Genomic DNA, 15,107 nt, shown 5'->3' on the forward strand with positions numbered 1-15,107 from the left:
GCTGAGGAGGGGGCTTTGAGCGTGGGATGGATAGATGCATGGCTGAGGAGGGGGCTTTAAGCGTGGGATGGATATATGCATGGCTGAGGAGGGGGCTTTGAGCGTGGGATGGATATATGCATGGCTGAGGAGGGGGCTTTAAGCGTGGGATGGATAGATGCATGGCTGAGAGGGGGCTTTGAGCGTGGGATGGATAGATGCATGGCTGAGGAGGGGGCTTTGAGCGTGGGATGGATAGATGCATGGCTGAGGAGGGTGCTTTAAGCGTGATGGATAGATGCATGGCTGAGGAGGGGGCTTTAAGCGTGGGATGGATAGATGCATGGCTGAGGAGGGGGCTTGCGTGGGGATGGATAGATGCATGGCTGAGGAGGGGGCTTTGAGCGTGGGATGGATAGATGCATGGCTGAGGAGGGGGCTTTGAGCGTGGGATGGATAGATGCATGGCTGAGGAGGGGGCTTTAAGCGTGGGATGGATAGATGCATGGCTGAGGAGGGGGCTTTAAGCGTGGGATGGATAGATGCATGGCTGAGGAGGGGGCTTCCGTGGGATGGATAGATGCATGGCTGAGGAGGGCTTTAAGCGTGGGATGGATAGATGCATGGCTGAGGAGGGGGCTTTGAGCGTGGGATGGATAGATGCATGGCTGAGGAGGGGGCTTTAAGCGTGGGATGGATAGATGCATGGCTGAGGAGGGGGCTTTAAGCGTGGGATGGATAGATGCATGGCTGAGGAGGGGCTTTGGCGTGGGATGGATAGATGCATGGCTGAGGAGGGCTTTGAGCGTGGGATGGATAGATGCATGGCTGAGGAGGGGCTTTAGCGTGGGATGGATAGATGCATGGCTGAGGAGGGGGCTTTAAGCGTGGATGGATAGATGCATGGCTGAGGAGGGGCTTTAAGCGTGGGATGGATAGATGCATGGCTGAGGAGGGGGCTTTGAATGGATAGATGCATGGCTGAGGAGGGGGCTTTGAGCGTGGGATGGATAGATGCATGGCTGAGGAGGGGCTTTGAGCGTGGATGGATAGATGCATGGCTGAGAGAGGGCTTTGAGCGTGGATGATAGATGCATGGCTGAGGAGGGGGCTTGAGCGTGGGATGGATAGATGCATGGCTGAGGAGGGGGCTTTAAGCGTGGGATGGATAGATGCATGGCTGAGGAGGGGGCTTTGAGCGTGGGATGGATAGATGCATGGCTGAGGAGGGGGCTTTGAGCGTGGGATGGATAGATGCATGGCTGAGGAGGGGGCTTTTAGGTGGGATGGATAGATGCATGGCTGAGGAGGGGCTTTAAGCGTGGGATGGATAGATGCATGGCTGAGGAGGGGGCTTTAAGCGTGGGATGAATAGATGCATGGCTGAGGAGGGGCTTTGAGCGTGGGATGGATAGATGCATGGCTGAGGGAGGGGCTTTGAGCGTGGATGGATAGATGCATGGCTGAGGAGGGGGCTTTAAGCGTGGGATGGATAGATGCATGGCTGAGGAGGGGCTTTGAGCGTGGGATGGATAGATGCATGGCTGAGGAGGGGGCTTTGAGCGTGGGATGGATAGATGCATGGCTGAGGAGGGGGCTTTAAGCGTGGGATGGATAGATGCATGGCTGAGGAGGGGCTTTGAGCGTGGATGGATAGATGCATGGCTGAGGAGGGGCTTTGAGCGTGGGATGGATAGATGCATGGCTGAGGAGGGGGCTTTGAGCGTGGGATGGATAGATGCATGGCTGAGGAGGGGCTTTGAGCGTGGGATGGATAGATGCATGGCTGAGGAGGGGGCTTTGGCGTGGGATGGATAGATGCATGGCTGAGGAGGGGGCTTTAAAGCGTGGGATGGATAGATGCATGGCTGAGGAGGGGGCTTTAAGCGTGGGATGGATAGATGCATGGCTGAGGAGGGCTTTGGAGCGTGGGATGGATAGATGCATGGCTGAGGAGGGGCTTTGAGCGTGGGATGGATAGATGCATGGCTGAGGAGGGGGCTTTGAGCGTGGGATGGATAGATGCATGAGGAGGGGGCTTTTAAGCGTGGGATGGATAGATGCATGGCTGAGAGGGGGCTTTGAGCGTGGGATGGATAGATGCATGGCTGAGGAGGGGGCTTACGCGTGGGATGGATAGATGCATGGCTGAGGAGGGGGCTTTAAGCGTGGGATGGATAGATGCATGGCTGAGGAGGGCTTTGAGCGTGGGATGGATAGATGCATGGCTGAGGAGGGGGCTTTAAGCGTGGGATGGATAGATGCATGGCTGAGGAGGGGGCTTTAGCGTGGGATGGATAGATGCATGGCTGAGGAGGGGGCTTTGAGCGTGGGATGGATAGATGCATGGCTGAGGAGGGGCTTTGGGGCTTTGATGCGTGGGGATGGATAGATGCATGGCTGAGGAGAGGGGCTTTGGAGCGTGGGATGGATAGATGCATGGCTGAGGAGGGGGCTTTAAGCGTGGGATGGATAGATGCATGGCTGAGGAGGGGGCTTTAAGCGTGAGCGTGGGATGGATAGATGCATGGCTGAGGAGGGGGCTTTGAGCGTGGGATGGATAGATGCATGGCTGAGGAGGGGGCTTTAAGCGTGGGATGGATAGATGCATGGCTGAGGAGGGGGCTTTAAGCGTGGGATGGATAGATGCATGGCTGAGGAGGGGGCTTTGAGCGTGGGATGGATAGATGCATGGCTGAGAAGGGGGCTTTGAGCGTGGGATGGATAGATGCATGGCTGAGGAGGGGGCTTTGAGCGTGGGATGGATAGATGCATGGCTGAGGAGGGGGACCGGTACTCCACTGGTCAATCAGACGTGACCATCACTCTCTCTCTCTCTGCTTGTAAAAGGGTCCTCTCATTTACAAATACAACCATCTCCTCTTCTCATCTTCCTTCTAAAAGGCCTCCTGACTTGGTTCAGTTTCCACTGGGGGACAGGAAAGGATGAATGCTGTTACATTATTCACAGAGGGACTGGAATGGTGACTACACACTCTCAGGAGCAGTGCTTATATAGCTTACCTGTCTGTCTGACACAACACACAGCTGTAGTGGTAGCAGCTGGCTGATGAGAGAATCATGTTCACACCAATCCTGATAGGATTCTAATAACCAGTTCATTGAAGTGACCACATACATGCTCATCCTCAATGCAGACCTCGGCTGACATGTAAGGATTGTGTTAAAGAAGAAATCTAGGCACCACACACACACACACACACACACGCACGCACACAGACACACACACACAGACACACACACACACACACACGCACGCACACAGACACACACACACACACAGACACACACACACACACACACACACGCACACAGACACACACAGACACACACACACAGACACAGACACGCACACAGACACACACACGCACGCACGCACGCACACAGACACACACACACAGACACACACACACGCACACAGACACACACACGCACGCACACAGAGACACACACACAGACACACACACACACACACAGACACACACACATACAGACACACACAATTCAGCCTTCTGTTATCCAGTCAGTGTGCATAATTTATACAAGCCCCAGATCTCTTTGCTAAAGACAGCATGCTGAGGCATTTGCAGCAGAGCAGCAGTAGTTCATTGATGTGTGTGTGTGTGTGTGTGTGTGTGTGTGTGTGTGTGTGTGTGTGTGTGTGTGTGTGTGTGTGTGTGTGTGTGTGTGTGTGTGTGTGTGTGTGTGTGTGTGTGTGTGTGTGTGTGTGTGTGTGTGTGTGTGTGTGTGTGTGTGTGTGTCTGTGTGCGTGCGTGTGTGTGTCTGTGTGCGTGTGTGTGTGCGTGTGTCTGTGTGTGTGTGTGTCTGTGTGCGTGCGTGTGTGTGTCTGTGTGTGTCTGTGTGTGTCTGTGTGCGTGTGTGTGTGTGTGTGTGTGTGTGAGAGAGAGAGAGAGAGAGAGAGAGAGAGAGAGAGAGAGAGAGATAGAGATAAATAGATAGATAGATAGATAAATAGATAGATAGATAGATAGATAGATAGATAGATAGATAGATAGATAGATAGATAGATAGATAGATAGATAGATAGATAGATAGATAGATAGATAGATAGATAGATAGATAGAGAGTCAACAACAGAAATGAAATGCTGAAAAACAGCACAACTAAGTTGCAAAATGCTGTGCATGGTTTTAACTTCTGGCTACTTCCCTGATGTCTGGAACCAGGGGCTCATCTCCCCTATCTCCCCTATCCATAAAAGTGGAGACAAATCAGACCCCAATAATTACAGGGGAATTTGCGTAAACAGTAACTTGGGAAAGGTTTTCTGTAGCATTTTGAATTCAAGAATTCAAACCTTTCTTCAAGAAAAAAATGTAATAAGTAAATGTCAAATTGGCTTTTGATTCTATTTGACACGAAGGGCTATTCTACAAAATTCTACAAAGTGGGCTTGGTGGTGAGGTGTATGACTTAATAAAATGTATGTACACAGAAAACAAGTGTGCAATAAAAATCAAAAACCAAAGAACAGAATTATTTTCACAACGTCGAGGTGTGAGACAGGGCTGCATTTATATCAATGAATTAGCAAGACATGTTGGACCATTCTCCAGCCCCAGGACTCACATTATTTGACACAGAGGTGAAATACCTGTTATATGCTGATGACTTGGTACTTCTATCACCAACCAAAGAAGGTCTTCAACAGAACATTAATATTCTAGAGCAATATTGCCATAATTGGGCCCTGGCAGTAAATTTCCAAAAAACGCAAATCATGATTTCCCCCCCCAAAAACAGATGTCAGAAACACAAATATAAATTCACCCTGAACAACACCTTTGAACACACTAAAAATGACACCTACCTTGGTCTGACCATATCTCCATCGGGAAACTTTAATATGGCAGTGAATGCACTCAAAGAAAAAGCCCGCAGAGCAATGTATGCAATAAAAATGAAAATATTCAAAATCAACATCTCAAAAAAATTTGGACCAAAATATTTGACAGTGTAATCCTACCAATAGCTCTTTATGGAAGTGAGGTTTGGGGGCCACTCAATAAACTGGACTTTAAAATGTGGAACAAACATCCAATTGAAGCCCTACATGCAGAATTCTGTCGGAAAATCCTACAAGTTCAGAGAAATACACCAACTAATGCATGTAGGGCAGAATACAGAAAAGATCATTAACATTTTGTCTACATCTAAATTCAAGTCCAAATTCAAGTCTGCAATTTAAAGCTCTTCAAACCCAAGAGCTGAGCCCAGAAACAAGCCCTCTCAGTCAGCTGGTGTTGGACCTCACCAACCAAGCTGACACCAGCACTGCTTCAAAAGAAAGAATTCCAATAAGCAAAATCATAAATCAATCAAAGGACTCATATTTACAACATTGGAAAAATGAAACAAAATCCCAAAGCCGACTAAATTGCTATCTGGACCTAAACAGAGAATATGAATTGGCTGATTATCTCTACTCTGTCAGAGATACGAAGCAGAGACAGATCCTTACCAAGTACAGGCTGAGTGACCACCGATTGGCAATAGAAACCGGCAGACATGTAAAGACAGGGCTACCCAGAGAGATGCGTGTATGTGGTCACTGCACGACAGGGGAGGTAGAGACAGAGATGCACTTTCTCCTTTACTGTGATAAATATTCCTCACAAAGAGATTCATTATTCACAGAAATGACTACATTTATTCCACATTTTTATCAATTAAACCCAGAGGAAAACCTAAAAATACTCATGGGTGAAGGAGCAACTGCTCCTCTTGCAGCCAAATATGTATTTTCCTGCCACAGCCTGAGGGACACTAAATAATAACATCTGCATAGTAAGCAGCAACTTACTTATTATTACTATTATTGTAATATGTTCCATATTTAGATTTTATATTTATTACATTTCTACTATTGACTGTTACCATTTTATTGTTATTATTTTTGTATTTAATTTTGTATTATTATTTACTACCATTTTATATTATTATTTGCTATCGTTTATAATTTTGTTACAATGTATATTGTATACATTGTTGCTTTGGCAATATTGACACAATGAGAGAGAGAGAGAGAGAGAGAGAGAGAGAGAGAGAGAGAGAGAGAGAGAGAGAGAGAGAGAGAGAGAGAGAGAGAGAGAAAGAGAGAGAGTGAGAGAGAGAGAGAGAGAGAGAGAGAGAGAGAGAGAGAGAGAGAAAGAGAGAGAGTGAGAGAGAGAGAGAGAGTGAGAGAGAGAGAGAGAGAGAGAGAGAGAGAGAGGTAGAGAACTTGTGTAGATACTCAAAGCATTAGAGCCTGTCTCTCTGTACATCTGGGACTTTGCATGATGAGGTTCCAGTGGTGAGTAAGAGTCTGTCTGTGTCACTGTTGAGTCAAGGAAGTGTGGTCTTTGATGGCAGCATCTGAGTAGCAGATTACCTACACTACAGTCACCCCTCCCTCAGCAAGAATATGTGACACTGAAACTGCTCTGTGGCTAACTAAATAGCTGGAAAACAATGAAAGCACTTCAGCTGCAGACAGGGACTGGTTCAGCCATACAGAAACACACAGCTGACAGAGACAAACACTCCTAGCACCCTGTTGTCTCCTCTCTATTATGAGCCCTGATAGGTGGAAATGGTGGCTAGGTCTCAACTGCATCTATTTCACCCATCAAGGCCTTTCAAATTACTGGTCATGGGAGCAATGAGAATGAGTTGACGATTTTAAATTGTTTTTGTGTCTCATCATGATCTAACAGCACCAACCATTCAGGACTGGATGGTTGGTCTCCCTACTTCCTGTCACATGGTGTCAGTCTCCAGGTGTCAGAGCATGTGTACTGTCCATGGTGCTGAAACACTGTCAGGAAGATGTTGACATTTGCCTCAGGTAGAGACCAGGGGCTGTATGTATCAAACGTCTCAGAAAAGGAGTGCTGATCTAGGATCAGATCTTTCCTGTCCATGTCACCTTATTCATTGTGATCTATAAGGCAAAACCAATCCTAAATCAGCACTACTACTCTGAAATGCTTGATACATGCGGCCCCTGATCATACCGGTATTGTTTCATCATGCTAAAGGTGATGAGCTGAGTAAAGAAAGCTTCAGTTCTCCAGACTATTTGGACACATCCAAAGAATGTGTCACAGAGAATAGAAGATAATGTAACTGATGATTTAAAGAGGCAATAGGCCACTGTCTTACTCTTATCGTGCATGACAACAAGTAAAACAGACTGAGAATAGATGGATGCTATTCAGAGGTCAGAGAATATGAGCTGTCCACGGTGCTGAAACATTGTCATGCCTCTCATCTTTAGTGAAGGGCCCTAAAGGACTAAATATCCACCACCTGATCTAACAGCACCAACCGTTTCGGACTAGATGATTGGTCTCCCTATTTACTGTCACATGGTGTCAGTCTCCAAGTTGTTTGAAAGCTAACTGACATCTGAACGAATACTGATGGGTATTTGAAATGAAACTGTGTCATATTCTGTCAGATTCACTCTTCCCCTCTCTCTCTCTCTTTCTCACTTTCTCTTTCTTTCTCTCTCTGATACCTGTCCACCTCATTCTCAGACATGGGATACTACACTCACACACACACACAAACACTTTAACTGCCAGCACTGAGGCTTTTGTACAGAATCTATGTTCCATCTTTTGACTCTACATAGCCAAGCATGCCAATATCTTCCCAACATGCACACTATAGATGGTAAATAATTTTCATAATCATGGATTGTCCATACCAAATCAATGTGCTTTGTACATGGGAATCGTCTCACTCGTCCCCAGTATTGCCTATTCTACATCACTCTCACCTATAGCCAAATGTATTACAGTCTCTAGGATATCTGTCTCACACATCCATGCATGTCCTGGAAAAACGAGCCGTCTTAGTTATGTGTCACCAGGGCATGGAGATTTGAACTGTGTCAATCATCACCGATAAGGCTCACAGGGAGACCAAAGACTCCTTATATCACCGGGGTATTAGCGTGCGGCCCTGAAGCGTCCAATGAAAGCTTAACTTACCGCAGTCCTCACACAACACGCTCTCCACATCCTTCTTCAGGTCCGTTCCGCTGGCGTCCAGCGGAGCAAACGATGCCTTGAATACTAAAGGCTCGCCTGTTGGGTCCATGAAAAATATATATCTGTGGTTCTCCTCTACAGTAGTGCACGAGGCCTCGGAACCGAAGTCCCCGACGGTCACGAGCTGCTCCCGCTCGAGTCCGCCGCTGTTCACGGGCCATACGTCTAGCACTTTGACATTCACACTGTACGGGTCCCGAGAGACGTTTTCCGGTGAGGAGCGCACCTCGCCCTCGATGACCACGGCGGATCGGTATGCCTGGTCCTGGAGGGAATTGAGACTCGGGGCGTAACAGGCGAAAGAGACCCCGATGACCAGCATGGAGAAATGGACCGGATCAAGCCTCATGCCGTCGGCCGTGGCTCCGTTGCTGCAGTGCTGGGGCGGCTGAGGGGCGCGGATGACGGAGCGGGGTTGAAGTGGGGGACTGCGAATAGGCTCCGATAGCAGGGCAGAGCGGCAGACCTTGTATAAGTGTCCATGCCATCTGTGCCTGCCGCTTTCCCCATACGGTTTCAGATGGGGACACACCAGCCTAAGAACCGGAAACGGCCCGGTTATGCATGGTTAAAAATGTGGTTGCTGCATCCTCCTTCAAACCTATTACTTTCTCTTGAAACGCAACACAAGACTCGTAAATTACCCTCTACTCGAAACCAGAGGTTCTGCATGAAGCCTCTATAGTTTATCCTCTCTCTCCAGCAAATGTCATTGCATGGGTGGGCGCATTGGCTTTCTATAACGGAAAACGAATGTTAGATTTCGCGAACAGAAAAGCACAAATACACACAGCCAGACACACACAAGGTCGGGCTTTTTGATCCACCTTCAGAACTGTAGAAATCGGATTACTTTTCAGTAAAACGAAGAGTACGGAAGATAGCTGTTATCTGGTTATCCGGTTAGGCAAAGCCACAGCGCACTCCCTCCAGCCTCGTCCCCTGCACCCCACAAACACGAGCCGCTTACGTGAGCAAACATCACCTGCCCGGCCACTGGCGTCTGCTACCACTTCCTGCGCAAACACACTAATGACCGGAGCCGCGCACCCAACACCCCTCACCTCAAACCACTGACCACGGGTCAATGAAACCGCCTTGAGTCAGAACCACGGGCAACCATGATAGCAACAGCATATGGTTCGGTCGCGGTTCAGTTTAAAAAGATCCACCAAACCCAACGCTTAGAGGAGTGCGTACTGAACCACAGGGCTGGCGATCCAGAGAGGAAGGATAGAGACAAGGCTACACTGCGGCTAGTGCGATGACTAACGCTGCGAAAATCTCAATGGTTCCAGTAGTAGCCTAGTAGCCTATTGCACGGCAAGCTGTGCGTTGGAGAACCCTCTTTCTGTTTAATGACCAAACCACTGGTTACTATACCCAATAGCCGCTCCACCTATTGAAAGGCACCGGGTCCTGCGGGCATGTTCATACAGGGCTGGAGATTTCTGCACCAAAAGAAAATGAGTAATGTGTGTGATGGTGGCCGAGTGGCTCAGCGTGTGGCCACATGTGAGAATATCGATTACCAGTATTGAAGTAATGGGGAAGCCACATGTGGATAGGCGGATGCATGTAACATGTGTGCTATTTCCCTTCTCAAACCGCCAACAGACTGACGAAAGATGGCTATGTCGTACACAGATACAAGATACACTATGTCATACACAGCTTCATGGTGGTGGTATTTTCCTTTCTCTGCCAGACGCCAGCCCCCCAATCAATCAATCAATCACTTCATTCGTTCAAGATTCCCCCGCTCGCGCATTCAGAGCGCAAGCTAGATGTCAGCTAGATGTCCTTGCTTAGAGGTCAGAAAACGTGCGCTGTCTGTGGTGCTGAAACGGCGTCAGGAAGATGATATCAGTTAGCGGTAGAGAAGTGATCATACGGTGATTTCTGATCATACTAAGGATATTTGACTGATTTTACCTCATGATATTACAGATCACATTACATAGACTAAATATTGTTTTAATAATTCCCATCTGTCATCAAATTCTACGTCCTTTTGATGCTCTGTTTTCATCATCAATCAAATCACTCCTTCAACACGTCTGAGTCAATTATCTCATAAAGAGACAAATAAACCGTTATCAGTTAAGTAGACTATTATATCTTATTTTACCCACCATGCTGTACATGTACATCAATAAAATAGACATTTGTATTGTCTGTCTCTTCTCTGTTCAACACATGGGTGGGCTAGTGTTTCATTCGAGGGATTTGTTAGATGCTACAGATGCAGGCGAAACACCGTTTCTCCCATGACAGATGATGAACATTTTGTGTAATATGAGGATGTTATATTACTAATAGGAAATGGAAATCAGGGACATTATAATGAAGCATTGCATCATCACACATTATGAAGGACTTCGATTTAGTTTAAACGTTACTGAATTATATGCAGCTGCTGCACAGTTTAGGCGCAAACTTGTATATCTTGAACACACCCCTCTCCAAAACTACAGTAGGCTACTTTAATTTCCTTTCTAAAGCGTAGAGCTCTCGCGATATCGGCGGAGTGGTTGACGGGTATTCGAGGTTGCAGCAGGCTGAGGGAGACCGTGGAAGGTAAGCAGGGAGGCAGCATCATGGCGGACAGAGACAGTGGCAGTGACCACGGAGGGCTGGCCACAGGCCCCGGCTCGCTGCCCCCGGGCGCGATGGGCGCCGCGGCAAGACTCCAACACGACACAGAGGAGCTCGCATCGAAGCGAGTCGATATCCAGAATAAGCGCTTCTACCTAGATGTGAAGCAGAATGCAAAAGGCCGCTTCCTAAAGATAGCCGAGGTCGGAGCTGGGGGAAACAAGAGCCGCCTCACTCTCTCTATGTCAGTGGCAGTGGAGTTCCGCGACTATCTCGGGGACTTCATCGAACATTACGCCCAGCTGGGCCCGAGCAACCCGGACATAGTGCAGGATGAGCCCCGGCGAGCCCTCAAGAGCGAATTTCTAGTGCGAGAGAATCGCAAATATTACATGGATCTGAAAGAGAACCAGAGGGGGCGGTTCCTCAGGATCCGTCAGACCGTTAATCGGGGGCCCGGATTGGGAAGCGCACAAGGCCAGACAATCGCGCTTCCAGCGCAGGGACTTATCGAGTTCCGTGATGCTTTAGCCAAACTCATCGATGATTACGGTATGGATGAGGATCCAGCCGAACTACCCGAGGGCACCTCCTTGACTGTTGACAACAAGCGCTTTTTCTTCGACGTGGGTTCCAACAAGTACGGAGTGTTCATGCGGGTCAGCGAGGTGAAGCCTACCTACCGGAACTCCATCACTGTTCCGTGCAAAGTGTGGTCCAAATTCGGCAACACGTTCTGTAAATATGCCGAGGAGATGAGAAAGATCCAGGAGCGGAGTAGAGAGAAACGGGCCTCCGAACTCCTACCGGAGGGCCAACATGGTGACGACGGGGACGATGATTGACGGATTACCGGCTTGAGCAGAAATAAATAAATAACAACAAACAGACTTTATAAACCGACTTTTACTATAAAATATAAAGAGAGAATTCCAAGGGAAGCACCCCACACACAACCTTCACAGTCAGATTGGCAGTACTGTCTCGTCGTTCATTGCTGGATATCACCCACTTACCAACCATTTTAACAGTAAGCCGCTGCTATCAATAACTGTTTGAACTGTAAAATATGAACTGTTTCCTACTTGATTTAAATGACAATGAACAGAGTGTTTATTCCTCTAACAAACAAACAAACCGATTTTGCACACGTCCATGCTATTTCGAAAAGGTTTCCAAAGTGCAAATTTTTAAAAATACAAAATAAAAACCGGGGTATAAGCCTACATGGAAATGACGACGATCTCCATGTGAAGAAACATTTGACATCAGCACAAAGAGAAAATAAATAAATAACTTTACCAAACCAAAATCTGAAATCAGATGTAGTTTATTATTATAAGGTACGCAGGAAATAAAAATGAAAACGCTATCCATTTAATGTGTACCGCAGAATGCAACGCACAGGCTGAAAAATAGACATCTGCCAATATGCCTACACCTCTCTTTAAAAGGCATTTAAGAAAGTATTTTATTTGATCGAAAATGTAGCTATAACTCGTTTCTATAATGTCATAGGCCTTCATTATGGAGTCTTTATAAATGAAGAGGAGAGTCTACATACTGCGCTTCTATATAGGCCTTCATTATGGAGTCTTTATAAATGAAGAGGAGAGTCTACATACTGCGCTTCTATATAGGCCTAAATGGGCTAAAATCATCTTTACTATTGAATATCTACCCCTTTGCACCATGTCCATTCAAATTTGGACCAATGGTTAGATGAAAAAAGTGCTAACCTAGATATACTAATTATGATTTTGTGAATCAGCTGTATTTAAATCCTAAAATGCCCACGTTTTCTGTGGGCGAGTTTTCTTTTTGGGTGGGTGGGGGGGGGGGGGGGGGGTGTAAAAACGAGATACTCAACCGGTGATGGGAGCGCGAGACGCGTAAAAAAGACGCATCAGCGCGCGGCTACATGCATGCAGAGCCGCGTGGGCGCATCCTCTCTGACGTCAGAACAACCTGGTGCCTTATACACTCCACTCGTTTACGTGTTTCACATTGGGGTCGATGTTGATGATATCTCTCTCGACCACTGTATGTTTTCATTGATGAGTACTGTACTGCAGTATGGCTATTGGTCAACACTGATTAGCCAAATCAGAGGCCCTTTTCTGTAGCCTGTCTCCCTCCACAGGTGAGGAGAGCAGAGAATGGCTTCTAGAACAGCAACAGCAGCAGCACTTCTAATGTGAGCATGGATAGTCATCAGAGGTGTGGCGTTGATTCTGTCCACTTCTTGCACCATGTAAAATAAGATGGGTTGTAACTGGACGTGTACAGTAGTCAGTCAGTGGGGATGAGATGGAGACGGATGATGGATGAATGCCCTAAGAGTCCCTTGTGAGGTTTTTGGATGTAGGCCAAGGCAGTATATTTCTATGGTGCTACAGCCCCAATATAATCCAAACTAGACCGGGCCTGCCAGTCTAATTTGTCACCTTGCTTTATTTGATTTCTCAATGTTACTCTCCACATGATGTTGTCTGAGCAGCAGTCTCCCTCTACACAGTGTGATGACAGACTGTGAGGACATTACATTATAGTGTGCAATATTGTACGTGCCAACCGTGGCATTGTATGTCGTATAGACAAAAAAAATACAAATATATGTGTTTGATATTTGAAAAGCATGAGGCTGAATTCTGCATTATTATGGAAATGTGAAGTCTTTCTCTGCATTTAAGTGAAAAGATGTCAAACTAGTGTGTGAGATTTCCCATCACTTTCATATACAATAACCCCACTGTGTTTCAGTGAGTGTAGGCAAGTTTCTGGTGTTTCTCTTTCCACAGATTCGCTACAGAGACATAGCTACTTCCCCCCTCACAAATCAGATAGCTTATCTCATCTTCAAGTCAGTGTTAAAGGCACAGTCCTCCCCCTTCTGTGTCTTATAATTTAATTGAATAGTATCTTGAAACTTCTGTTTTACTTGGATAGAAGGAGAAAAATTAAATGAACATTACACAATGTCAACAAATTGACATGATGACAGAGGGGGTTGCCCTGACGATGAAGTGACCAACCATTCTGCCTGGGGTGAAGACGAATCATTCTGACAGTTACCCAGCATCCTTTTCTCTCAGTTCAGCAGTAAACAATGCCATAGAGGATTTCTTTAAGCGATGATTAACAATCAGCTAGCTAGGTTAACCATCAGTAGCCGGATTTAGAGTATCACTGGGTTGCTTGGATTAGTTTATTAGATCTAAACCTACTCTACTGTACTGCCATCAGACCGGCTGGCATGATGTTGAAGACAGACTGAGCAGTAGTAGGTCTGCTATAATTCCACCTGCCATTTGGATTGGGTCGGAGTTACAAGTGTAAGAACGAGGCCTCAAGATGCATGGGTCCCTATGTGGGGCCCCATATAGGGACCCTATTATATGGCCCTTTACTAGGCCAGCATTAAAGCTACATTGGGTTTCTCTCCTCTTCTGGAGAAAATTATATTCCCTAACACTGCCCCAGAATGTCAGAGATCCTTTGCATAGAGTAAAATCCACAGTTTATCTGCTACATTGTGCCCCACACATAAAGCACATTTGAGGCCAGAATCCAGTCAATATGGCACTAATGCTGTGAAAGACCAAATGCTATTTCTACACAGTACAGGCTTGATTGAATTCAGGCCTCAAATGCGAGACATGAAGACTGGAAATTCAATCCACCTTTTTCAACACTCTCTTACCTGCCAATCCTAGACATACTAATTCTAACTCATTCAGATCACATTTTATGTTTGTATGCCTCGCTCTGTAACACGCACACATTTAAAAAAAATATTAAACAAAAGTGATAATTGTTTTGTCAGTTCACAAGGTGCTATTGGGTACGTTCTGGTTCAGGAGTGGAGTGGTTCTGTGTAGTAGATTCTAGAACACTGCCTATTATAAAGGTACAGCACAGTGTTGGGGTCAGAACCAACTGCCACTGTCCAGAGTGGATGGCTTTACCATGTTGCTCACATTGCACAGTTAATCAATGGTGCACAAAATGGACGCCATGTGTTTTTGTCCGATAATCAAAACCTGCAATGGGTTGATTGAAACTGTGCAGCAGCATGGCTAGTTCAGTTCAGTGTAACATTGGTGGTGGTGATGGTGCTTGTGCGGTTTGCATCAGAGAGCGATGTCTTAGAATTTATGACCTATTAGAGGTGCTTTGTTCTTCATATTTGTACTTAACAGTGGGAATGTGTATTGTCTGACCAGTGATCTAAACAACAGCTGCATGACCATGGTAACAACCTCTACCAGTCCCTTTGGAGGTTTGGTCTTCTGGAATCTCTCCCACTACAATTCCAAAACAGACTTAACTAACTTCCATTCATTCTACCAAGCTGTTTAAAGATCTGTTCATCTGATGCTTGTTTTCTTCAGTTCAACTGATCTAGTTTCAGTGTTCTATTGTCACTATGACGTTTCACTGGGCCTT

General features: G+C 46.5%; 1 protein-coding gene across 1 annotated transcript; it reads left to right on the forward strand.

The window, feature by feature from the left end:
- Positions 1–10,602: 10,602 nt before the first annotated feature.
- On the forward strand, positions 10,603–11,544 carry LOC115121757 (transcriptional activator protein Pur-alpha-like). Its single transcript, XM_029650892.2, has one exon. It carries the CDS (start codon positions 10,661–10,663, stop codon positions 11,501–11,503), a length of 843 nt encoding a protein of 280 aa, XP_029506752.1. The 5' UTR covers positions 10,603–10,660; the 3' UTR covers positions 11,504–11,544.
- The last annotated feature ends 3,563 nt before the right edge of the window (positions 11,545–15,107 follow it).

This window comes from Oncorhynchus nerka, linkage group LG5, assembly GCF_034236695.1.
Source record: "Oncorhynchus nerka isolate Pitt River linkage group LG5, Oner_Uvic_2.0, whole genome shotgun sequence".
NCBI lineage: Eukaryota > Metazoa > Chordata > Actinopteri > Salmoniformes > Salmonidae > Oncorhynchus > Oncorhynchus nerka.

Coding starts and splice junctions, on each gene's coding strand:
- LOC115121757 (XM_029650892.2), top strand. CDS start 10,661: ATGGCGGACAGAGACAGTGGCAGTGACCACGGAGGGCTGGCCACAGGC.